This window comes from Sapajus apella, unplaced genomic scaffold, assembly GCF_009761245.1.
Source record: "Sapajus apella isolate SASKATOON/1434 unplaced genomic scaffold, GSC_monkey_1.0 scaffold117, whole genome shotgun sequence".
Taxonomy (NCBI): domain Eukaryota; kingdom Metazoa; phylum Chordata; class Mammalia; order Primates; family Cebidae; genus Sapajus; species Sapajus apella.
The window spans coordinates 1,613,499-1,639,226 of record NW_022437057.1 but is presented as its reverse complement, the minus strand read 5'-3'; the positions used below and the strand labels follow the sequence as shown (position 1 = coordinate 1,639,226).

General features: G+C 51.4%; 1 protein-coding gene across 2 annotated transcripts in view; it reads left to right on the top strand.

Moving 5' to 3' along the window:
* The first annotated feature begins 571 nt into the window (after positions 1-571).
* Positions 572-25,728, top strand: part of STK10 (serine/threonine kinase 10) — a 152,627-nt gene continuing 127,470 nt past the window's right edge. The window contains exon 1 of one of the 2 annotated variants that reach the window (XM_032260349.1): positions 572-1,051. In XM_032260349.1, coding sequence (XP_032116240.1) covers positions 896-1,051 — 156 coding nt within the window. In that variant the 5' untranslated portion in view covers positions 572-895. Of the gene's footprint in view, positions 1,052-14,482; positions 14,704-25,728 lie in introns of those variants that run through there. The other variant, XM_032260350.1, reaches the window with a different exon arrangement.

Genomic DNA, 25,728 nt, shown 5'->3' with positions numbered 1-25,728 from the left:
CCCAGCCCTCTAATCCTGGCAGGTTTGCGGATCGCGGAGGGGAGCCCCTGCAGGGAGGCGGGCCTGCAGGGACTCGCGGCGGCTGCCCGGGCGCTCCCCATCGCACACTAGGAGGCAGCACCGCGCCGAGGAACCCGCAGCGGACTGGAAGCCGGGGTGTACGCCCCGGGCGAGTGCCCTAGCCCGCTGGCGTCCCCATCGTTAAAGTGGGGGCGAGGGCAGCCTCGCGGGACAGCTGCGGGAGGATTAAATGAACGAGTGCAGGTTCACCTTCTGGGAGCTGACTGCGATCCGTGGGCGCTCGCGAAATGCCAAGTCGCCGTCCCGCTCGCTCCCACAAAAGTTTTGGGAGTCACGCGGCGTGGCGGGAGGGCTCCTGAGACCTCGAGCGGTCACACCTAGCGAACCCCGAAGCTTCTCTAAAGCCCAGCCCGCGGCTCGCGGCGCGGGGTATGCGGGGACTACAGTTTCCAGGGTGCCCTGCGGCGACGGGCGGAGCCAGGGAGCACCCGCAGCCAATTAGGGGGTCTCGGGGCGCTGCCGGGGAGATGCAGGTGGAGCCCTGCCGGTGGGCGGGCGAGGGGACAGTCCCCCGGAACGGGTCCTGGGATCTCGCGGGCAGAGCCGGCCGGGGCTGCGGGGCCGGCACGAGGGAGGCGGCCCCGGGGACCGGACAGGGCGGGGGCGGGGACGCGGCCGCCTGGGCGGTTCCGGGTGCTCCCGGCGCGGCGCTGGCCGAAGCGCACTTGATCGAGGTCGGGCTGCGGGGAAGGGCGGATCTGGGGAGAACCCCGAGAGCCGCGGCGTCCTCCAACTCCTCCTCCTCCTCCTCCTCGCTGCCGCCAGAGCCACAGCCAGAGCCCGAGCCTGAGCCGGCGCCACCGCGCCCCTGGCCATGGCTTTCGCCAATTTCCGCCGCATCCTGCGCCTGTCTACCTTCGAAAAGAGAAAGTCCCGCGAATACGAGCATGTCCGCCGCGACCTGGACCCCAACGACGTGTGGGAGATCGTGGGCGAGCTGGGCGACGGCGCCTTCGGCAAGGTTTACAAGGTGAGGGCGCGGAGGTGGGTGGCCGGGCGCGCGCCGAGGGGCTCCGGAAGGAAGGGGCGCCAGCCCCGGCCCCGGCCAGCCTGACTCTGGTTCTGAGGGCTGAACTCGGGGTTCCTGGCTCCCGTCCCGGTAACTCTTGTTCTTTGGGGGGAACAGCACTCGACCCGGCCGAGTCCCCGTGTTCTGGGCGCCCCCTCCGGGCACGGCTGCCGCCCCCGCCCCAGCCCTGTTTCAGAGCACTTCCTGTGCGTCCAGCACTGCGCTCGGCGCCGCACGGGGAGACAAAGGGGCGCTGACAGGACCTCAGCATCCGAGAGGGCCACTCGAGGCACCTTCCGGGGACCTTCCGTAAAACTGTGATACGGGGCACACTTTTTAAAAAGAGAGACCACACAGATGCTGTGGGAATATCGAGGCGTCGGGGACCGAGAAACTCGGCTGCGCTTGGAAGGGTTGGGAGTTGGGGACACATCTGGAGATGAGCCAGAGACTGGGAAGGGGGGCGGGATGGCCTCTAGAGTGAGAGGTGGGGCCGGGCAGAGCGGGAGGTCCGGGTTTGGTGAATGCCGAGCCGCGGGGAACAGATTTGATTCCGTCGGTCTGAGTCACAGCTGGGGAGTCTCCCAGCCTGCAGTCACCTCTCCCTTAGAGGAAGACGGGGCAGAGAGCTTTTGTGGAGTGGATGGGGCAGAGCTGATTGAATCTAGAGTGAGATAAGAGGACATTGGTTTCTGTTGCTGGGAGCTAATTCTGAGGTGCTGAATTGTTTTAGGGAGCCAACACCTACAGCTTGATTCCCTCCTTTCCCCTAAGAAAACTTTTACTGGGAGACTCCCACTTGTTAAATTCGTGTGTATCTCCAGGAGAGCACCTCTCTCCTAAGCCACCATTCTCTTCCTTGGGGCTGCTGTAGCTTGTGGGCCACTCTGACCCCAGGATTGCCCTTCTAGGAGGCTGGACCACAGAGAAAGCTTCTCCTCTGACTTGAAAGTGGGCTATCATCTAGTTACCAAAATTATTCCTAGGTGACCAATGATAGCATCACTTGGGAGCTTGTGAGAAGTGAAAAATCTCAACTGGGAGCGGTGGCTCACGCCTGTAACCTCAGCACCTTGGGAGGCCAAGTTGGGCAGATCACAAGGTCTGGAAATGGAGAACATCTTGATCAACATGGTGAAACTCCGTCTCTACTAAAGATACAAAAAAATTAGCTCGGTGGGGTGGTTCGCCCTGTAGTCCTAGCTACTCCGGAGTCTGAGGCAGGAGAATTGCTGGAACCCAGGAGGCAGAGGTTGCAGTGCGCCGCGATCGCACCACTGCACTCCAGCCTCGGCGACAAGAGCAAAACTCGGTCACACACACACACACACACACACACACACACACACACTAGAAGTGAACAATCTCAGGCCCAGCTCAGACCTGCTGAATTAGAGCCTACATTTTAATAAGATCCCAGGTGATTCCTAAGCAAATAGGTTTGATATGTACTGCCCTAGGGACTTGGAGTGGGGGCAATGTTTTTCTTTTTCTTTTCTTTTTTTTTAGACAGGGTTTTCCTCTGTTGCCCAGTCTGGAGTAGAGTGGCATGACCTTGGCTCACTGCAACCTCTGCCTCCTGAGCTCAAGCGATTCTCATGCCTCAGCCTCCTGAGTAGCTAGGACTACAGGTGCACACGACAGCCTGGCTACATTTTGTGTTTTTTGTAGAGTTGGGGTTTGGCCATGTTGCCCAGGCTGGTCATGAATTCCTTAGCTCATGAGGTCAGCCTGTCAGCCTTCCAAAGTGTTGGGATTACAGGCGTGAACCATGGCGCCTGACCTGGAGTGGTGGCAATTTTGAGACCAACCAGGCCCACCTGGTGCCTCTTTTTTTTTTTTTGAGATGGAGTCTCACTCTGGCGAGCAAACTGGATTGCAGTGGTTTGATCTCAGCTCACTACAGCCTCCACTTCCCAGGTTCAAGTGATTCTCCTACCTCAGCCACCATGCCTGGCTAATTTTTGTATTTTTAGTAGAGACAAGGTTTCACTATGTTGTCTAAGCAGATTTCGAACTCCTGACCTCAAGTGATCATCTACCTGCCTTGGGCTTCCAAAGTGCCAGGATTACAGGCGTGAGCCACTGTGCTTGGTCCGGTGCTGCCTTTGTTACCTTACCACCTTCCGTCTGAGCCCACACTTCCTGTTATGGGCGGGGGAGAGGTCTTGTGATGAGAGGCAGTGTTTTTGGACTGCCCCGATTTGCTGTCCTCCTGTACCTGAGGGCCTTGTGCATATTTGAGGGCAGCCAGCTCACCCTCTCCTCAGCACACCTTTTCTTTACTTTTCTCAGAGCTGCATCTTCCTCCTAGTGGCACCACAGAATGGTCCTCAGCCTTGTACCTCTCCCTGGACAGTGTCAGTGCCCTTGCCTGACTTAGAGCCTGCTCCTGAGCTGTGCTCTGACTGCCATGAAGGCAGCTGGACCTTTGGTCAGCTCACCACAGGACCCACTTTCTCCAGAATGTTCAGTTGGTGTTTATAGTGTATGCTGTTCGCTCTCAATGTTTTTTTTTTTCTTTTTTGTTTCTTCATTAGGGAAATGAATTTTGTTTCTTCAATTGCCTTCTTGTCCCCTTCCCTGCAATGTATCCTGGCTTCATAGGGCTCATCTTCCTTTAAACTTAAATGCAGAACTTGGCTTTTATGCTGGTAAGATTTCCCCTTGTCATTTTCAGTTGTGTTTCCGCCTGCTTTAGCCCCGTAAGACTCCCCTGCTACTCTGAAAGTTTCATACAAAGGAACTCATGCAGTTCACAAGCGATACCGTCTCCTCTTGGTTCTCCAAAACATGTGGAAAGTCAGTTTTTTGAAAAGTGACTCCAGGGCCAGACGCCGTGGCTCACCCCTGTAATCCCAGCACTTCAGGAGGCCGAGGTGGGTGGATCACTTGAGGTTAAGAGTTTGAGACCAGCTGGGGCAACATGGCAAAACCCCAACTCTACTAAAAATGCAAAAATAAAAAATTAGCCGGGCGTGGTGGTACATGCCTATAATCCCATCTACTTAGGAGGCTGAGGCAGGAGAATTGCTTGAACCCGTGAGGCAGAGATTGCAGTGATAAGATCGAACCACTGCCCTTAAGCCTGAGTGACAGAGGGAGACTCCACCTCAAAAACAACCACCACAACAAAAAGGTGACTTTAATTCTCAAAGTTGTGAGCTGGCTCCACCACAGCCCTCTCCCCCTACCTCTCTGAATCCACGGTTTTCTCTTAATTAAGGGAGAGCCAGACCAAGAGAGCTATGTGATGGCTGATAGACCTGAGCAATCTATTCTATTACCTACTTGGCCTTCGCATGTGCCCCTCTGACCTAAGCCAACCCCATATGCCTTGGTGCCCAGAGAAGAGGAGGGACTAGCATCCAGAGCTCTGGGCCTCAGTTGAACACTTTTTCCTTAGTCACCAGCTAAGGAAGACCCATCCTGGGTCAGAGATCACTGTCACCCAAGCTGCCTTCCCTGGAGAGGTGCTATTGACTCACCCCTCCTGGCTGAAGTCGAAGCAGGTATTGCTTTTACTAAAGACCCCTCTAATCAAGGACCACGACTCCTGCCCACGTGGTTTGGTTGTTCCCTGGCCTGGTCACTGAAGTAACCTAAGCCAAACATTCCATCTTGGTTTTGTGGTTGGAACCAGAGATTCCGTTTTGACATGGCACCTGAGAAAGCAGTTGGCAGGGAGCTGAGGAGGGACCACCAGCAGTACTGTTTTTCTTCTGACAGCCTAAGTGATGAAGGCTTCCTGAGGTCTTTCCTGGCCTTGGAAATTCGAATTTGTCAACACTGTTGGGGAGGACTCTAAGATTCCAGATTTCCTGATGAGTCTTCACATTAGCAGTCTCCAAGATATCAAGCCTCGTTTTTCCTCTTCTCCGTGATAAATCTTTATCTATCTGCCTCAGGAGAAAGATAGGAAGATAGGATTGATTTTGTGCAACTCATTCTCACCCAGTCCCTTTGTGATTGCAAATTGGTTTCAAAAGAAAACCATTCTTAGTTCATTACTAGAATACAAACTGGGCTGGGTGCAGGTGTGGTAATCCTAGCCTGTAATCCCAGCACTTTTGGAGGCTGAGGTGGGCGGATCATGAAGTCAGAAGTTCACGACCAGCCCGGCCAATATGGTAAAACCCCATCTCTATTAAAAATACAAAACAGGCTGGGCGTAGTGGCTCACGCCTGTAATCTAAGCACTTTGGAGGGCAAGGCGGGTGGATCACCTGAGGTCGGGAGGTCAAGACCAGCCTGACCAACCTGGCGAAACCCCGTCTTTAAAAAAACAAAAACAACAACAACAACAGCAAAAAATACAAAACATTAGCCTGGCATGTTGGCACATGCCTGTAAGCCTGTAATCCCAGCTACTCGGGAGGCTGAGGTGGAAGAATCGCTTGAACCTGGGAGGCAGAGGTTGCAGAGAGCCAAGATTGTGCCTCTGGCACTCTAGCCTGCACAACAGAGAGAGACTCTGTCTCAAAAAAAAAAAAAAAAAAAGTGGCCGGGCGCGGTGGCTCAAGCCTGTAATCCCAGCACTTTGGGAGGCTGAGGCGGGTGGATCACGAGGTCAAGAGATCGAGACCATCCTGGTCAACATGGTGAAACCCCATCTCTACTAAAAAAATACAAAACATTAGCTGGGCATGGTGGCGCGTGCCTGTAATCCCAGCTACTAAGGAGGCTGAGGCAGGAGAATTGCCTGAACCCAGGAGGCGGAGGTTGCGGTGAGCCGAGATCGCGCCATTGCACTCCAGCCTGGGTAACAAGAACGAAACTCCGTCTCAAAAAAAAAAAAAAAAAGGAAAGCTTACAAGCTATTTGTTTTTAAAATTCTTATCACTGAAAATAATCTTCATTTTGAAGAGGAGGTAGAAAGGGGAAAAGGTGATAGGCTGGGTGGGGGTTGATGGCTGACTTCAGTGGGGTGTGCTTGCTGTTACGGCAGCGGGCAGCACGGGTACCCATGCATCCAGTGTGGACAGGGAACATGAGAAATGAAAGGAGGCTGGGCTGATGGTAGTGGGTTATCAGACCTTATTAACATTAGTGTCACTAAAGTTGATATACAACCCCCCACTGCTAAATTTGACTGGCTTTGAAAAATAATAATTAAAAAAAAAAAAAAGAAATAAAGGAGTTGGGTTAGCAGGCTGAGATGATTTTTCTGCTTCTTTTTGTTTGTTTTTAGAGGCAGTATCTTACTCTGTCACACAGACTGGAGTGCAGTGGCACCATCATTGCTCACTGTAGCCTCAAACTCCTGGGCTCAGGGAATCCTCCTGCCTCAGCCTCCAGAGTAGCTGTGACTACAGGCACATGCCACCACACCTGGCTAATTTTAATTTTTGTAGAGATTGGGTCTCGCTATATTGTCCAGGTTGGTCTTGAACTCCTACACTCAAGTGATCCTCCTGCCTCAGCCTTCCAAAGTGCTGGGATTACAGGTATGAGCTACTGAGCCTGGTATCCTTCTTAAGAATTGCTTTGCCAGCCTGAGCAACATGATGAAACTCCATCTCCACCAAAAATGCAAAGAATTGGCTGGGCACGGTGGCTCACACCTGTAATCCCAGCACTTTGGGAGTCCACGGCAGGCATATCATGAGGTCAGGAGTTCAAGACCAGTCTGGCCAATATGGTGAAACTGAGTCTCTACTAAAAATACAAAAATTAGCTGGGCATGGTGGTGGGCACCTGTAATCCCAGCTACTCGGGACGCTGAGGCAGGAGAATCGCTTGAAACTGGAAGGGGGAGATCGCAGTGAGCTGAGATTGCACTGCTGCACTCCAGCCTGGGCTAACGAGTGAAACTCCATCTCAAAACAAAATAATAATAAAAAAGTAGCTGGGCGTGGTGGCATGGGCCTGTGGTCCCAGCTACTCAGGAAGCTGAGGTGGGAGGATCACTTGAGCCTGGGTGGCGGCAGTTGCAGTGAGCTGAGATCCTGCCACTGCACTCCAGCCTAGGAAACAGAATGAGACCCTGAGACCCTGTCTTAAAACAAACAAACAAACAAACAAAAAAGAGAAAATTGCTTTGGTTTTGATTTTTTGTTTTCAAACTTTTTTTTTCAAGATGGAGTCTTGCTCTGTCACCCAGCCTAGAGTGCAGGGAGGCAGTCTTAGCTCGCTACAACCTCTGCCTACCGGGTTCAAGCAGTTCTTCTGCCTCAGCCTCCTAAGTAGCTGGGATTACAGGTGTGCACCACCACGCCCAGCTAATTTTTGTATTTTTAGTAGAGACGGGATTTCACCATGTTGGCCAGGCTGGTCTCGAACTCTTGACCTTGTGATCTGCTCTCCTTGGCCTCTCAAAGTGCTGGGATTACTGGGATGAGCCACCAAGCCCGGCCTTTTTAAACCTTTAAAAAATTTATTATTTTGCAAAATTGGGAGTTTACCAAACAAATAGCAACAATTAAAAAGAAAAAAATTGCTCTAGGTTCTATCAATGTCTGTTGACATTTTGATGTATTTCCTTCTAGACTTTTGATGTTATGGTGAAATTTTTTTTTCCTGCTTGGTTGTAATCATATATGTATCTATAGTGTTTTATGGTATCTTTCATTTCTAAACTGTATTGTTCTAAATGTTTCACACATACCTTCTGGGATGGCTCAGGGCCCTCTTAATCCTAATCTTTTTTTTTTTTTTTTTTTTTTTTTGTGACAGTGTCTGGCTCCGTTGCCCAGGCTGGAGTGCAATGGCACAATCTTGGCTCACTGCAACCTCCACCTCCCAGGTTCAACTGATTCTCCGGCCTCAACCTCCCAAGTAGCTAGGACTACAGGTGCATGCCACCATGCCCAGCTAATTTTTGTGTTTTTAGTAGAAACGAGGTTTTGCCATGTTGGCTAGGCTGGTCTTGAACTCTTGACCTCATTTCATTCACCTGCCTCGGCCTCCTAAGGTGCTGTGGTTACAGGTATGAGCCATAGCGCCTGGCCGTCTTGACCCCAATCTTATCGGATATTTAAGTAATTATCTCCCCCTTATTATTATTACTGTTATTTACTATTAAGAATTTAAAATATGGCTGGGTGCAGTGGCTCACACCTGTAATCACAACACTTTGGGAGGCCAAGGTGGGAGGATCACCTGAGGTCAGGAGTTTGAGACCAGCCTGGCCAACATGGCGAAACCTTGTCTCTACTAAAAATACAAAAATTAGCCTGGTGTGGTGGCAGGAGCCTGTAATCCCAGCTACTCAGGGAGGCTGAGGCAGGAGAATGGCTCAAACCCAGGAGGCGGAGGTTGCAGTGAGCCAAGCTCGTGCCACTGCACTCCAGCCTGGGGGATGGAGCAAGACTCTGTCTCAAAAAGGGAAAAAAGTTTAAAATAGATTAAATAATCATATGCCAGGCACTGTGCTAGGCACTTTACTTAATATGTAATAGAAGACAATTATGCCTTTGTAAAAACCACAGAGCTATGCAAAATCATGCAGTAAAAACTAGAGGTCTTATGGGAAGAATGGGGTTGAGAGCACAGCACTCAAGAACTTCATCAGTGGCATCTTTTAAAAAAAGTTCAGAATCTGGCCGGGCGCGGTGGCTCAAGCCTGTAATCCCAGCACTTTGGGAGGCCGAGGCGGGTGGATCACGAGGTCAAGAGATTGAGACCATCCTGGTCAACATGGTGAAACCCCGTCTCTACTAAAAATACAAAACATTAGCTGGGCATGGTGGCGCGTGCCTGTAATCCCAGCTACTCAGGAGGCTGAGGCAGGAGAATTGCCTGAACCCAGGAGGCGGAGGTTGCGGTGAGCCGAGATCGCGCCATTGCACTCCAGCCTGGGTAACCAGAGCAAACCCCCTCCTCAAAAAAAAAAAAAAAAAAAAAAAAGTTCAGAATCTAAAAACCAGTAGTGCAGTTTTACACAAGTTACGTGGAGAAGACACACACACACACACATGCTGCAGTAAGTAGGCATTTTACTTAAAAAAGATGCGCCACATGGGTGGGTGTGGGTGCTGGGAAGGCAGCAGTGTGGGAGGCTGTGGAAGGAGGTGCATGCGTGTATCATCTGATGGCAGATGCACATGGGTGGGGCTCAAAGGTGGTTGATGGATGTTGGAGGTGTGTGCCTGTGTGTTTTGTGCATTCCTTCAACACCCAGATCAGCTGAAAGCAGTTTTCTGCATTCACCTATTGTGTCACTTGTTTCTGTACGTAAGCAAACACAACCTTAGCTAATGCTAAGAGTCGCTCCCTAGCATGTCGATGGTGTTGAAGCAAAGGTGGCAGGTTCAAAATAAGGGTTTTCACAGAGCTAACTATATCTTGATGAACAGCTTTGTATAGTTCTTGCTGTATTTTATTTTATTTGAGACGGAGTCTCACACTGTCCCCCAGACTGGAGTGTAGTGGTGTGATCTCAGCTCACTGCAACCTCTGCTTCCTGGGTTCAAGTGATTCTCCTGCCTTGGCCTCCTGAGTAGCTGGGATTACAGGTGCCCACCACCGTGCGCAGGCTTATTTTTGTATTTTTAGTAGAGATGGGGTTTTGCCATGTTGGCCAGGCTGGCCTCAAACTCCTGACCTCAGGTGATCTGCCCACCTCCTCCTCCCAAAGTGCTGGGACTACAGGTGTGAGCCACCATGCCCGGCCTAGGCTAGACTTTCAAAGGGAATTACTACGTCAAAGCGTATGCCTAATGGAGGGTGATTTTAAAAATAAAATGAGATAAATTAATACAGGTCCCTTTTGTCTCTTGCTATTGCTGAGTCCTCTTAGACCCCTCAAGTACACAGGGGGCCTTGGCAGCTGCTGTGCAGAGCTTAGATGCCCCTGCTGTGTGCTGGCTTTAGGAGTGATGTGACATTCTGCCCTCCCTGCCTGGTCGAGGGGAAGCCCAGGTTAAGTGAGGCAGGAGCCTTCCCAGGCCTTCTTGCCCCTCCCTGGGCCAGGGGCCTTCTCCTTTCACCTCCTCTCCTGCCTACTAGTTTGAAAGCCTGGGTTTCCGCTTCCTCCGGGGCTGCCCAAGGTCTCAGCGGTCCCCTCCTCCTCCGGAAAGAGATCTGCCCTCAGGCAGTAACCTTGTTTCCGCTCAGCTAAGTATTTTTAAACCCAAGTCCATGCTATTGTGAGTGGGTTTCTGACTTGTGACTCAGCCCCCAAACGAAGGGGGTCTGAACTTCCTGGGGATGACTCCCTTCAAGGGAGTCTGGCTTCTGTGTGGGGACGTGCCTGCAGCCTCCGGGACTGATTTCACACTGGCCATTATGGGAATTTTTTGGCTGATGCGAAAGCAAGCAAGGGGAAGGGACTGAAACAGATGGACCCACCCTCCATCTAGGACTCTCCTGTGGCCTGGCCTCCTGAGGTTACCTAGACTGGGGGGGTCTCCAGGGGCTGTCACACCGTAGACCCCAGAACAGCCCTGGGTGGTCACTCCCAGGCCCATTGCTGTGGAGGGTAGTGGAACGGTGGTGTTGAAGGGAAGAGATTTGGGGCTCAGTGGGGTCTGGGTCCCAGTCCTGGCCCTGTTTGAACCCCACGTAGGCACCCACCTCCTCCTCTGAACCTGAGTCTTGTGTCTGTAAAATGGAGTTGGTTACAGGGCTGAGAGGAATGGAGGAGGTGATGTGTTTAGCGTCTGATCCCCACCCAGGAAGGGCTCAGAAAACTACGATGAGGTGTTATTATTGGTGCTCTTGGTGTCCGATGGAGAAGTTCCTGACCCGCCACTATGTCTTGAACCGGGGACAAGGCCAGATACTTCAGTGTTCATAGCATAGCCCTCATGCCAAGGCTTCCTCACCTGGCATGACTGGCATTTTGGGCGGGTTGTTCTTTGTGATGAGCTGTCCTGCGCATTATAGGGTGTTCCACAGGATGGCTGGCTTCTACCCACTGGATGCCAGAACGCCTCCTCGCAGTTGTGGCAACCAAAAGTGTCCCCAGACATTGCCACATGCTCCATGGGGGAGGGAGGCATAATGGCTCCATCTGAGAACCACTGCCTCGTGCAGATGAATGAGACTGGTCTCAAACTCCTGACGTTTCTTTATTCAGCCTGGCTGACAGAGTTTGCTGAGCTCCTGTGCCAGGTCTCTGGGTGTGCAATGAAAGACGGGCCTTGCAGCCAGAGAAGCTGGGGTTTGCATCCTGGCTGTCCCATGTAGCCACTGTGTCCTTTCAGGCGAGTGGCTTGTCTCAGCTTCCCCATGAGTACAGTGGGGCTGACTACACCCTCGGGAGCTATTCTGGGAATTGCATCAGTAGCTCACACAGTAGGTATTCAGTTGTCCACAGTAGGTGCTCAGGATAAGAAGGTGGCCTCCCCTGCTGCTTCCAGTGTTGTGGGGGAGGAGACAGGAAGGCGCTGCGTGCCATGAGGGTTGTACAGGGACAAACAGGCAGCCGGCCATGAGTGGGGAAGCTTCCACCTGGTACGGCAGGCGGGATGGTGATAAGGTGGAGAAGGAAGTCCAGGCCGGGAGAGAGGCCGTCCCATTGAGGCCCGGCGTTGCTGACTGCTGGCTGTTAGACCCCGTGTGGCCTGAAGATGAGGCCATGCGGTGTGGCCCCTGTGGGAGTTGAACTAAATTTAAATTGATTGCCAGGATTTTTAAATGAAGAGATTTCACAGAAAATCCCAGATTTCTGTCTTCTCTGTAAGTATCAGATAAGCTGGTCCTGGGCCAGGCACGGTGGCTCACGCCTGTAATCCTAGCACTTTGGGAGGCGGAGGTGGGTGGATCACCTGACGTCAGGAGTTGGAGACCAGCCTGGCCAACATAGTGAAACCTCGTTTCTACTAAAAATACAAAAATTAGCCAGGCATGGTGGTACACACCTGTAGTTGCAGCTACTTGGGATGTTGAGGCAGGAGATGCACTTGAACCTGGGAGGTAAAGGTTCCAGTGAGCTGAGATCGCACCACTATACTCCAGCCTGGGCAACGGCAAGATTCTGTCTCAAAAAATATATAATAAGATAAGTTGGTCCTTTCTGCATCTGGGCCAATGATGCTGTCCAAGGGAGTGTCACACAGGCCACACAGGCAATGGCAGGTTTTCCAGTCATCTCTTTCAAATCAGAGGAAAAATAGGGAAATGAAGTTCCATGGTATATTTATCACTTCAGCATGTGATAAATGTGAAATTAAAGCAATATGCTAAGTCATTTTTCATGCGAAGTCTTTGAAATTGGTGGGTGTTGCTCTTATGGCACGTCTCCCTCTGCGTGGCCATGTGTCAGGTGCTCGACAGTGACAGGTGGCTAGTGGCTGCTGTGTTGGGCATGACAGATCTGGCCTCTAGTGTTTCCTCCTCAGACCCAGTGGTCATTGGATTTGGGAACTGAGCATGGCCAAGGGCAGGGCCAGATCTGCAATAGCATTTGGGGGCGTGGCTCATTCAGGTTGCCATACAAAATACCATACACTGGGTGACTTGCAAACAGTAAACATTGTATTTCTCATGGTTTGGCGGCTGGGAAGTCCAAGATCAAGGCTCTCACAGAGTTGGTGTCTAGTGAGAGCCTGCTCAGCTTCATACATGGTGCCTTCTCGCTGTGTCCTCACATAGTGGAAGGGACAGTGGGAGGGCTAGCCTTCTAGGGTCTTTTTAAAATTTTTTTTAGGACAGAGTCTCACTTCTTCGCCCAGGCTTGAGTGCAGTGGCATGATCTCAGCCCACTGCAACCTCCATCTCCTGAGTTCAAGAGATTCTCCTTCCTGCCTCAGCCTCCAGAGTGACTGGGATTACAGGCATGCGCTACCATGCCTGGCTAATTTTGTATTTTTAGTAGAGACAAGGTTTCTCCACGTTGGTCAGGCTGGTCTCGAACTCCCAACCTCAGGTGATCTGCCCACCTCTGACTCCCAAAGTGCTGGGATTATACAGGCGTGAGCCACCGTGTCCAGCGCCTGGCTCTACCTCTTGCAGGTTGGGTGATCCTGAGGAATTTACTTATCTCTGCCTCAGTTTCTTAAGCTGTGAAATGGTGCTGGTAATGGTACAATCTCATAGGGCTGTTGGAAGATGAAATGAGATAACCCATGGAAACCACTTGGTCTAGGACACTGGAAGAAGTCACATAAGTGTTAGCTCTAGATTGTTTATTGAGCACTTAACAGCCACGCCCTGTGGTTTCCAAAGTGAACAAGGTAGACGAGCAGGGAGTTGACTTTTGCTCAGTTCTTATCTGTCCATCATTTATTCTTCTATCCCCATGAAAGGCAGGGGGATACCCTCACTCCACACCTGATGAAGCAGAGGCCCGGAGAGGTACAGTGACTTACTGAGGGTCACACGGCTTTTTTATGGCAGAGCTGGGACTTGCACTGAGATCTCTCTGGCCAGGAGCCTGTCTCTTTTCTACTGCAAAGCGCAGAGAGAAAAACAAAGGGGCTTGTTGGGCAGTCCACAGTCACTTCAACGCGGTGTCTGCTCTTGGCCTTGTGGTTTCTGTGCCCAGGAATGCCACCCTTCTTTGCAAGCCTGCCTCAGCTGGATGGCGATGGATGGTGACCTCTCATGCAGAGGAAGTGGTGAGGGGTGTAGGCAGGACTAGCACAGGAAGTGGCAGGGGAAAGGGGTGGGCGCCAGGGCAGGGAAGCCAAGGGCTCCTGGGGCCCCTCCTGGCACCCTGTGGGTGGGGCTGCTGGGACTGAAGCTGCCTGCAGTGCAGGGTGGCTCCGGGTCCCCCGTCAGTGGAGCAAGGAGGGCAAGGAGGGCGGGTGCCGAAAGGACTCCTCCTCCCTTCTCCCTCTCTCCCCCACACTCACCTTCCCCTTCACTCTTTCTCTTCCCCTTTCTCTCTGCTTCCCCTGTGATGCATTTTTCTCCTTCTTCCTGAATAGCTTACTGATATTTTCTTACTCACAGGCCATACCAGGGCTAGCACAGTGGGTCACGTCTGTAATCCTAGCACTTTGGGTGGCCAAGGGGATAGCCTGAGGCCAGGAGTTCACATCCAGCCTAGGAAATATAGGAAGACTATCTCTTCCAAAAAATGTAAAGTTAGCCGAGTGTGGTGGCTCACACCTGTAATCCCAGCACTTTGGGAGGTCAAGGCAGGCGGATCACCTGAGGTCGGGAGTTTGAGACCAGCCTGGCCAACATGGTGAAATCCCGCCTCTACCAAAAATACAAAAATGAGCTGGGTGTGGTGGCAGGTGCTTTTAGACCCAGCTACTCCGGAGGCTAAGGCAGGAGAATCGCTTAAGCCCAGGAGTTGGAGGTTGCAGTGAGCCGATATTGTGCCACTGCACTCCAGCCTGGGCTACAGAGGAAGACTCCATTTCAAAAAAAAAAAAAAAGTAAAAATTATCCAGGTGTGGTGGCACCAACTGTAGTCCTAGCTACTCTAGAGGCCGAGGCAAGAGGATCACTTGAGGCCATGAATTCAAGGCTGCAGCAAGCTGTGATCACCCCACTGCACTCCAGTCTGGGTGACAGAGTAAGACCCTGACTGAAAACAGTAACAACAAAAAACAGGCTCTGTCGGAGCCAGAATTAGACACCTAAGACTTGGGGGGAAGGATTGGGAAGAGGAGGCCCTTGACCCAGGCACTGGTGACTGAAGAGTTAACTCCAGCCAGCCTGGGTTGGGCGGTGGAAGGTGGTGGAGGCTGCTGGGGCCTCTGGGAGGAGCTGAAGTAAGCACGGCTCCTTTCTGCTTCTGGATGGGTTCCCCTCCTGCCACTGTGACTGCACAGCTGTCTCCTCCTCATTCTCGGGCTCTCAACTCAGATTCCCTCCTCAGAGAGGCCTGTCCCTCCGTGACCATGGTGGCAGCTCCCTGTAGATTTCCTTCAGGGCGGTTGTTACAAACTGGGATTCTCTTGAGTGTCTCCTTGTTTATTTTCTGACCTCCCCAGCAGATGTGAAGTCCCTGAGGGCAGGGAGTGATCCTTCTTTTTTGTCCCTGGCATTTGGAACAGGGCCTAGGAGGGTAGATGCTCAGTTGATACCTGCTGAGCTGCAGGCGTGGGGTGGCTTACACCTGTAATCCCAGCACTTTGGGAGGTCGAGGTGGGTGGATTACTTGAAGTCAGGAGTTCGAGACCAGCCTTGCCAACATGGTGAAACCCCGTCTCTATTAAAAATACAAAAATTAGCCAGGCGTGGTGTCAGGTGCCTGTAATCCCAGCTACTCAGGAGGCTGAGGCAGGAGAATCGCTTGAACCTGGGAGGCGGAGGTTGCAGTGAGCGAAGATTACGCCATTGCACTCCAGCCTGGGTAACAAGAGCGAAGCTCCATCTCAAAAAATTAAAAATAAGAAATACTTGCTGAGCGAATGAAAGGATGAGTGAGTGAATGCCAGGCCTCGCTTATTCCCTCCTTCTGGGCAGGCCCCGCACTGTGCTTATGATGTGACTGCCCTCGGGAGGCCACGCTATTGTTATGATGTGGCGCTGGGATCAATTCTGAGCTTCCTCCTAGCTTCCCTGCCTGTTTCCTGTGTGACTTTGGGCAAGTCACCTCACCCCTCTTGAGCTGTGACATCTTAATCAAAACAGCACTTTGCCCCAGATTGATGCTTGTGGCCAGCCCTTACTGTTCTGCCTGGCACAGAAGATGCAAATGTGGCTGTTGTGACTGTGATTGTTCTCATTTCTGCGGGGTGACTTCCTGGGCCTTGACAGAGGCGATTTCCTTGAGGCCCTGAGCCCCTCCCTTGCCTGTTACACTGGAGGGTGCTTCTGGGTGGAGGCGTGTGAAGGGTTCTGGGATCAGCCTGAAGTTTGTTGATTTCTCTCTGTTATGAGGATAAAAGAGGACTGCCTCTCAGCCTGGAGCCTGCACAGGGCCAGTGGGGGGTCTGGTGAGATGAGGGTAAGGTCTCAGCTCTGGGCCTGCCCCAGGGTGAGTTGTAGCTAAGCACACCAGCAGTGCAGCATTCATGCCCTGGAGGAAGAAGCTAATGCTGGTGCCTCGCTTCCCTTCTCCCCCCTTCTTGGAAAGCTCCGCAGTCTTGTCTGGGAGCCCAGGCTTGGCCCTCTGAGGCAGCTGCCACTGTCAGAGCCAACACTGTCAACCAGAGGCAATGACCCTGTCAGTGCTGGCGAGCCTCCCTGAGATTCTTTCTACCCTTGCTTTGCGTCTTAGTGGGTGCTGATGCTGGGCTGGGGAAGCCTGAGCCCCTTCTTGAGACCCCTTCTTTCTTAGGGCCCTCACCGTCCTCCACTCCCCCTCCCCCGCTCACTTTGAGATGACAGGAAACTCATCTCTGGGCCGGGGAGAGGTGACTGGGTGCCTCTGTTAATGAGGAAACTGGAGCTCCAGGCGCTGGTGCCGGCCTCTGGTCTGGCTGCAGGACCATCTACGGTGGCTAGTGGAAGACCCCTGAAGCACACCCTCCACACGGGCTCCTCGCCTCAGAGGTTTCTTTTCTCTTTTTTTTTGTTTTGTTGAGGCAGAGTCTTACTCTGTCGCCCAGGCTGGAGTGCAGTGACATGATCTCAGCTCACTGCAACCTCTGCTTCCTGGGTTCAAGCGATTGCCCCGCTTCAGCCTCCCAAGTAGCTTACAGGCAGGTGCTACCATGCCCTGCTAATTTTTGTATTTTTTGTAGAGACAGGGTTTCACCTTATTGGCTAGGCTGGTCTTGAACTCCTGACCTCAAGTGATCCACCTGCCTCAGCCTCTCAAAGTGCTAGGATTACAGGTGTGAGCTACCACGCCTGACCACCTTAGAGGATTTTGACTTGGGGATGCTATTCTTCTTATAAGTGCCTGCTTAGCTGTTGGCCTTGCTGCGTGACCTTGGGCAAGTGATGTCACCCCTCTGAACCTTGGTTTTCTTTTCTGCAAAATAGGGACAATGGTGCCTCTCACAGTGGGACATCTTTACACCTGTACCGTCACGAGCCCAGTGCCAAGGACACACAGCCAGATGTGGCAGAACCAACCCAAGCCCAGTTTCATACCTGAATTATATCTGGTGTTGGCAGAACATGGGTATAGCTTGGTCCTGCCATTTGGAGAGCATTTGACAACGTATCAATCAAAGCCTAGGTGTTTGGATGTGGCACCATGTGACCAGTGTAGCCTGGCTCCATGGTAGGGAGCTGCTCAAGTAGACGAGGGTCCTGTCACTCAGTGGAACATTCCACCACCATTGGAGATGACACTGGGGAAGAGTGTTTTGTGCTCCGAAGGGCTGTTCATGCCATACTGTTTGATTTTTTTTGAGATGGAGTTTCCCTTTTGTCTCCAGACTGGAGTGTGATGGCTCCATCTCAGCTCATTGCAATCTCCACCTCCCAGGTTCAAGTGATTCTCCTGCCTCAGCCTCCAGAGTAGGAGTAGCACACTACAAGTGTGCGCCACCACACCCGGCTAATTTTGTATTTTTGGTAGAGACAGGGTTTCACCATGTTGGTCCTGCTGGTCTCAAACTTCTGACCTCAGGTGATCCACCCACCTCGTCTCCCAAAGAGCTGAGATTACAGCGGGATTACAGGTGTGATCCACCATGCCCAGCCATGCCACAGTTAAGTGAAAGTGAGAATGACCACTGTACACAGTTTAATCCCAATTTTATAAAGTATGGAAGAGTATATTTGTGACCAGAGAGAATACAGTGAGAGAACATTTATGAACTTTTACTCTGGACCCAGCCTATTCTATTCTATTGTATTCTATTCATTTTAAGATCAGAGTCTTGCTGTGTCGCCCAGGCTGGAGTGCAGTGTCATGATCTCGGCTCGCTGCAACCTCCGTCTCCCGAGTTCGAGTGACTTTCCTGCCTCAGCCTCCCTGAGTAGCTGGGACTACAGACATGTGCTACCACACCTGGCTAATTTTTGTATTTTTAGTAGAGACGGGTTTCACCCTGATGACCAGGCTGGTTTCGAACTCCTGACCTCAGGTGATCTGCCTGCCTCGGCCTCCCAAAGTGCTGGGATTACAAGTTTGAGCCACCGTGCCCAGCCAAGGACCAAGCCCCTTCTAGGCGCCTTTCACATCTGAACTCATTAAATGCTCACAACAGTCTCTGGAGGAAGACTGGTTAACATCTTCATTATATAAAGGTATAAAAGGCTGGGGAGTGAGGACAAAGAGGTCCCCCCGGGGCACACAGCTGGGAAGTGTTAGAGCTGGGATTGGAAAACAGTTCCAAGAATGTCCCACCATAGAATACCAAAGGCAGTTCTCTCTGGGATTATGAAAGGTTTTGATTTTCTTCTTTGTACCATTATATTTTTTTGATCATCTTTAATGAACAGATGTTACTTTAGGACCACGAAGCCTGTTCAGGGAATAAACAAGCTGACCTAAACCTCTCTGAGGTTTGATACTGTCTGCAACACAAAGTTCATGAAAGGACATGACCCCCAAAGTTGCAGTGAAGATTAAATGATTGCCTTAAACATGTGGAGGCAGGGGGCGTAGGTGGCCCCCCAGAAAGTGCAGTGGACCCCAGAGTCCTCTCCCCTCCACAATTCCGCATCGAGTCTCGCTGTCCTCCTCTGGGTAGAGAGGAGCCTGTGAAAGGTGGGAGCAGCCCCCTGCAAGGAGGCAGAGCCCATGGGCACCTTTCACGCTTCCTTTATCAGTGATATGTGGGGTTGGATTCCCCGTTGTTTTTGAAGAGCTGAGATCTGAGGGCTCCCACATCCCCAGCCAAGTTGGACAGGTTGCTCCGGTTTTCAGCCAAGGCCAAGACTTGGTATCTTTGGGCCAGTCCTGTTTGGCTTTCCGTTCTTTATTTGCTGGTTCACAACTTTTGCAGCTCAACATTTCCCTGAGCTGTGCCAGGGTGGATGGCCCGAGGGAGATGGTATGCAAGGCAAGTCTTTGGAAGCCGTGTCACTCCTGCTTTTGGGCTTCATAATCTTTGCCATCCTTAAGTGTCACTTGTTCTGAAACTTGGCCATCTTGTTTGTCGTTGAGCTGAAACTTGGCGTGGTGATGATTGGTTGGGAAGTGGTTTCTCTCTGCTTGGCAGGACTCAGCTGTGTACATCCTGGCCCAGTCGAAGGCTTTGGCTCTTGCAAGGTAAAGAAAGAGGTACCATCTTTCAAAACTGGAGAACAGCCAGAGATTCAGGAATAGAAATATGTTGTGGATAAAATTGACTTCTTTTTTTTTTTTTTTTTTGAGACAGAGTTTCGCTCTTGTTACCCAGGCTGGAGTGCAATGGCGCGATCTCGGCTCACCGCAACCTCCGCCTCCTGGGTTCAGGCAATTCTCCTGCCTCAGCCTCCTGAGTAGCTGGGATTACAGGCACGCACCACCATGCCCAGCTAATTTTTTGTATTTTTAGTAGAGACGGGGTTTCACCATGTTGACCAGGATGGTCTCGATCTCTTGACCTTGTGATCCACCCGCCTCGGCCTCCCAAAGTGCTGGGATTACAGGCTTGAGCCACCGCGCCCGGCCCAAAATTGACTTCTTAATCACTTTCCTTTCATCTCGTATGTGGAGGACCTCATTTCTCCCTGTTTGCAGAAAGACACAAATACCCATTCTATTCACTCATTCATCAGTCATTTAAGAATACATATTCAGTGTCTGCCATGACCAGACAGATACATAGATACATTGATGAACGAAATAAATAAACATGTTTTTAGGCTTTCAAAAACAAAACGCTACACAGTTCCAGGAAAGAACAGTAACAACCAATAGTCAGCTGGCTAACCCATAGTGGTGTATAAATTGTCCCATGCATCACTGCAATTGTCCACTCGTTTTCATCCAGAAAAGAAGGCCTGCTATCCTGGCTTCCCCAAGCTCTCTTAGCTGGTAGTAGTAGAGTTGAGACTCGAGCCTGGGCGCTGGGCTGTTTCCACAAATTGCTTGATGGAAATTTGCTCTTTTCTTTTCTTTTCTTTTTGAGATGGAATCTCACTCTATCACCCAGGCTGGAGTGCGTTGGCAAGATCTCAGCTCACTGCACCTGCTGCTTCCTGGGTTCAAGAGGTTCTTTTGTCTCAGCCTCCCAAGTAGCTGGAACTACAGGAATGTGCCACCACACTTGGCTAATTTTTGTATTTTTAGTAGAGACGGGGTTTCACCATATTGGCCAGGCTGGTCTCGAACTCCTGACCTTGTGATCTGCCTGCCTCAACCTCCAAAAGTGCTGGGATTACAGGCATGAGCCACCGCACCTGGCTGAAATTTGCTCATTTCTAGTTTGCCAAGATGGGGACACTGGATGGAGTGGGGTCGGTCCCTGTAACAATAACTTTCTTGGCTACAAGATTAAAGGAAGGAGAGGGGCTGGTGTTCATAGAAGGGTAGGCTGAAGTGCCTTTTGGAAAGAAGGGAAGATGACAATTGTCTACTCCCTGGACATACACGTCATTCCATTATCCCTCTCACACCCACCTAGTCTCATGCACCTGTTCATGCTGCTGCCAACTCACTCTCCCATCCATCTGTCCATCCTTCCATTCATCTGCCCATCCATCCATTCACCCCACCTCTCATTCATTCCTCCACTCCCTACCTCCCATCTGTTCACTACTTCATCTGCTTGTCTGCCCACCCATCTTCCCATCCACCCACACTCCCAGTCTTCCATCTACCCACCGGCTGTTCTGTGCCGGGCGCTTTGGGGTAAACTGAGAGGAGTCAGGTGGGCTTAACTTTTCAAAGATCACAGCCAGATCAGAGAAGCTGCGATGCAAATGCCCAGGGTACAGGGCAGTCTGTGATGAAAGCCTTGACGTGGTGCAAAGAGATTCTAGTAGGGGAGGTGGGCTGGGGTTCTGGGGAAGATGTCATGGGCTAGGCTGGGGTTGAGTTAGATTTTGCTGGCTGATTAAACACAGGTAGGGAGGAGGTATTCCATGTGGAGGAGGGAGCATGAAGAGGGCTGGGAGGTAGGGAGCAGGCATGGGGCTGAGTGAGAGGGAATGGCGGGACCCTGGGGGAAGTGGGCAGGGGCAGATTGTGAGGGCCCTGAGCGCTGGGCCAGGGAGCGCAGGCATTAGCTTGTCATCAGCAAGCAGCCATTGAGGGTTCACCAGGAGTGTTTCTGGTTGAAGACCATGGAGGGAAAGATGGGAAGCAAGACTGGCACACTAAGCACACTGAGCAGCTGGGTGGGAGACCCCTGGCGTGACCACTTTGGTGGGCTGCTGAGGGCAGAGAGCACTGGGCAGAGAGCCAGAGCTGAGCTTCAGGCCTGCCAGCACCTCCCAGCTGTGTGACCTGGGACAAGTCAGCTTCTCTGCCTGGGCCTCCCTTTTCTGTTCAATAAAAGGAGATGGCGGTACCTCTGCATACTTCACGGGGCTGTGCTGGAGAAAGGCGGGCTGCTCATTGCCCTGTAGCAAGAGATCATAAGAGGCTTTGGCAGGCCTTTTTCATCCTGAGACCGCAAGGACATGGGCCTCCCAAGGCCCAAGCCTGTGGTGCACAAGGCTTCTGTCCTCCGCTGACTCACGCCTGCCAGCCAGGGGCTTTCATGGGCTCTAAACTCAAGCCCACGTCAGCTGGCCACCCCAGCTCTGTGTCTGCCATCCTCAGGTCACCCCCTTTGGCTTTATGTTGGGCCCTTTTCCTGCACATAGTCAGTTCTGCTGTGACCCTGGTTTTCTCTGGGGCTAGATTTTCTGTCTCCTAAATGGAGTCGCAGCCCTTCTTGCAATTGGCAACATTCATCACCATGCCACGATGAACTGTGTTCAGACAGGGACAGCACAGCTGTACACTGTGTGACACCCAGATCAAGCCCTGCTTTGGTTCCAGTGGCCTGAACCATATTTGACACATGCCTGGCACGGCTATCCAGAATAAAGATCGGGAAATAGAAACCCTGAGCCCTGACTGCTCCATTCTTTGGCTCTGACCCACACCCAGCCTTTTCATCTGACAGGTCAGCTGGGAGCCTTCCCTCATGCCTGCCACCTAGCCAGGTTGCTAGGAGACCTCCCTAGCAAATGATCGCTGGCTGGGGTTCCTCTGCTGATTCCCTGTACACGTCCCCTTGTGCTTCCTAGAAAAAAGAAACCCATGTTTCCGAGGCTGGGTCTGGGACAGTGGGGTGAGTTTTAGATGCTCCCTTTACCTCTGAAGAGGCATTTTCTATCAGAGAGGGCTGGAGGTGAACTTTCTACAGTGTTGGAAGTGTTCTGTACTTGCTCTGTTCAATATGATAGCCACAGTGTGGTAGCACATGAAATGTGGCTAATGCAACTGAGGAACTAAATTTTTGTTTCATATTTATTAATTTAAATAGCCACGTGGGCTAGTAGCCACTGCATCAGACAGTGCAGCTCAAGTGGGTTCCGAAAGGAGGGTGTCTGTCTCTGGAACGCTTAAGGCAAGGTCAGATGAAGTGGTCTCTTTCTTTGTGGGAGGCTTCTTTGCACCAGCCCCAGTCTGCCCTCACAGGACCCCTGTGGATAATTGCCAGATGTCACTGGGTGAAAGTCGTCTTTATAAACCACTTGACTTCATTATGCTGTGTTTTAGCTCGTCCTTGTCCATAAGCACATGCAGTGTTCCCAAAAGAAAATTGTAGCCTATTTACAATTTCATTATCCTATTTTGTTATTTACCATTATGGCTTAAGTATTTTTTCGCATTACTGTATTATCTTTTTGTTTATCATTTAAAGGGTTGCCTAATATCCCATTAAGTTAATGTAACTGTTGTCCTAAGTGATTTCACCTTTTTTCTTTTCCATTACTGTGGACTAATATAAACTGAACATGATCCTAGTACGTTTCTTTTGTTGTCTTTTTTTTTTTTTTTGAGATGGAGTTGCCCAGGCTGGAGTGCAATGGGGCGATCTTGGCTCACCACAGCCCCCGCCTCCCGAGTTCAAGTGATTCTCCTGCCTCAGCCTTCCGAGTAGCTGAGACTACAGGCATGTGCCACCATACCCAGCTAATTTTGGTATTTTTAGTAGAGACAGGGTTTCACTTTGTTGGCCAGGCTGGTCTCGAATGCCTGACCTCGTGATCTGCCTCCCTTGGCCTCCCAAAGTGCTGGGATTACAGGCATGGGCCACCGCGCCTGGCCTATTATCTTCTTAAAAGTATCTCTTGGCCTTAAATTCTCAGAAATGAGGGATAATAGGCTGAAAGGGTATTTTCATGGCTTTTAAAACCTATTGCCAATTGGCGTCTTTGAAAGATTGAATCAGTTTCTATTCTTGTCAGGAATGAGTTCACCCATTTTACTACGTTGTCTCCAGCGCTGGGATTGTCCCAATTGCATGTTTTTGGTAATTTATTAAGTGTAAAATGATCCTTTTCACTTTTTTGGAGGAAGATTCCTTTGGCAGAAAAATTCCATCATTTCTGTTGGCCTGTGTCCTGTTAGTCACCACGTTTCCCATGTACATCTCCAAATCCTAGATTATCAGTCATCTCTTTGGCGAGGTCTCAGTGAATGTCACCTTATCGGTTATGGTGGGCTTGAGAATGAAGGTGGCCTTGATACACATGTGTTATGTGGTGAGGCACTCCTCTAGATATCTGTTCCTTGCTGGAACACCCCCAGAGAGAGGGACATCATTTCCTTCTTGGTGACAAATGGCAGGAGTCCAAAGGGAGTTTATTGGTTCATGCAACTGAAAAGTCTGTGGGTAGAGTCTGCCTTCAGGAACAGCTGGTTCCAGGTGCTCCGTAGAGCCAGCAGCACTCTGCCTTCCTCCATTTATGAGCCCTACTTCTGCCATCTTGGCCTTATCCTCCAGCAGCCACTCTGAAGGAGTGGCAAGATGGTCTACAAGACCCTCCAGCCTTTCATTCTATCCATTTAGCAGTGCCAGAGAAATAAAAAGCTGCTTCCCTGCTAACTTCAGCAAAAATGCAAACAACCGAAAACAAATGTAAAAAGCCACCCAGACACAATCCTGTTGGCCTGCCTTGGGACCGTGTCCCGGCGTCTCTGAACCAATGACTGTGGTAGGTTTCATTTTCAGGCACCCTTGGTTCAGCCGTCTGATTGGCTGGGCCTGGGATATGCCCCTGGCCCAGGGCGAGGTCAGCCCACCATGAATCCCTTGGACTCTGAGCGAGGGAGAGGCAGTGTCCAGAGGCAACTCGAGTTTTGAATCCATAAGGGGGATTGGATGCTGGCCAGGTCCCCCGCTGCTCCCCAGCCCCAGGGTCAATTTCCAAGCAGCTCCAGTGGCTCCCAGGCCTGAGATTAGGGATGCTACCAGGGACAAGCCCCTCTAGGCTCTTTGCTCTTGTGTTCTCTCTCTCTCTCTTTTTTTTTTTTTTTTTTTTTTTTTTTATTTGGGTTTTCCTCCTTTTTCCAGGCTGGGGTGCAATGGCACGATCTAGGCTCACTGCAACCCTTTGCCTCCTAGGTTCAAGTAATTCTCCTGCCTCAGCCTCCCGAGTAGCTGGGATTACAGGTGCCCACCACCACGCCCAGCTAATTTTGTAATTTTTTAGTAGAGATGAGGTTTCACCGTGTTAGTCAGGCTGGTCTCCAAATCCTGACCTCAGGTGATCCACTCGCCTCGGCCTCTCAAAGTGCTGGGATTACAGGCATAAGCCACTGTGCCCAGCCTCTTGTGTTCTCATTTACTCTTCTTACGACACATCTTGTGTCTGTGACACATCTGTGTCACAGATGAGACGAGTGTCACAAAATTGGACCCTGGTCTCTGCATTCGCCTTGGTGGACTCAGTTTACTCATCTGCAGGGTGGAGTTGGGGAGCTGCAGTTAAGGAGGGGTGGCTAAAGTTCTCTCCCGTTCCTAAGGTCTGTGATATCAGCTGTTTCCCAGCAGGCTGAGGGAGTGACACACTGATCAGCTGGCAGCCAGGAGGGAAGAGGAGAGCCTGGGGGCCAGTCCCCTGCTGGCCTCTGTGCAGCTGACTCTTCAGGAAGCCCCCAGCCCCTGACTGCACTGGCTGGGCCCCTTGGGTGAAGCAGGGCCCTGGCTGGGAGGGTTGTCCCCACCTCCTCCAGGCCGGGCCCCTTGCGGGCACAAGGGGGAGGATTGTTCCCACAGAGGTGCTTGGGCCAGAAAACACAAGTGGCCACTGTGTGTCTGCTCTCAAGGGTGTGGGCTGAGCCGTTAGTCACTGCCGGCCAGCAGTGGAAGGCTGGGCCGGGGCTCCCCGCATCCTGTGCTGGAACCCGGCCTTGCCTCGGCCGGTGGGAGAGACGGACGTCAGAGCCACAGACAGCCACTTATTCTGTATGCTGTTTCTTGGCTGCCAACTCCCACACGTGCCTCATCTACTTGGACCACCCTTAACTTTCCAAGACTCACCCACTCCCTAAGATGACCCTTGTCAGAGCATGGGAGAGAGCTGGACATCGTTTTGCCATCCATCGTCCCGCTATGTAGAGGCCCAGACGGGACTTTTGCAGAATATACAGGCATCTCTGGCAAAGCAGTCAGGTACATGGAATAAATTCACACTGGCCGGATTCAACTCCTAATCCTATGAACATGCTGTGTGACCGTGGGCAGGTGACTTCATCTCTCTAAGCATCAGTTTTCTTATATATAAAATCAAGCCCTTAATAGAGAGTTGTAAAAGTTAATTAACTGAAGGGATCAAACTGTCTTCTTATGCCCTGTCTCAGCTTCAGTGCCTTGGACTTAGTTTCATTTTCAGGCTCCATTAGAGGCAGGATGGCTCTAGGCCTGAGGCTGGAAGTCAAGGAGGGCTTGCAGCATTCTCAGCTGGCTCAGCAGTTGTTGAGAGGTTGCATTTCATTGGCTGACTTGATCACATGCCAA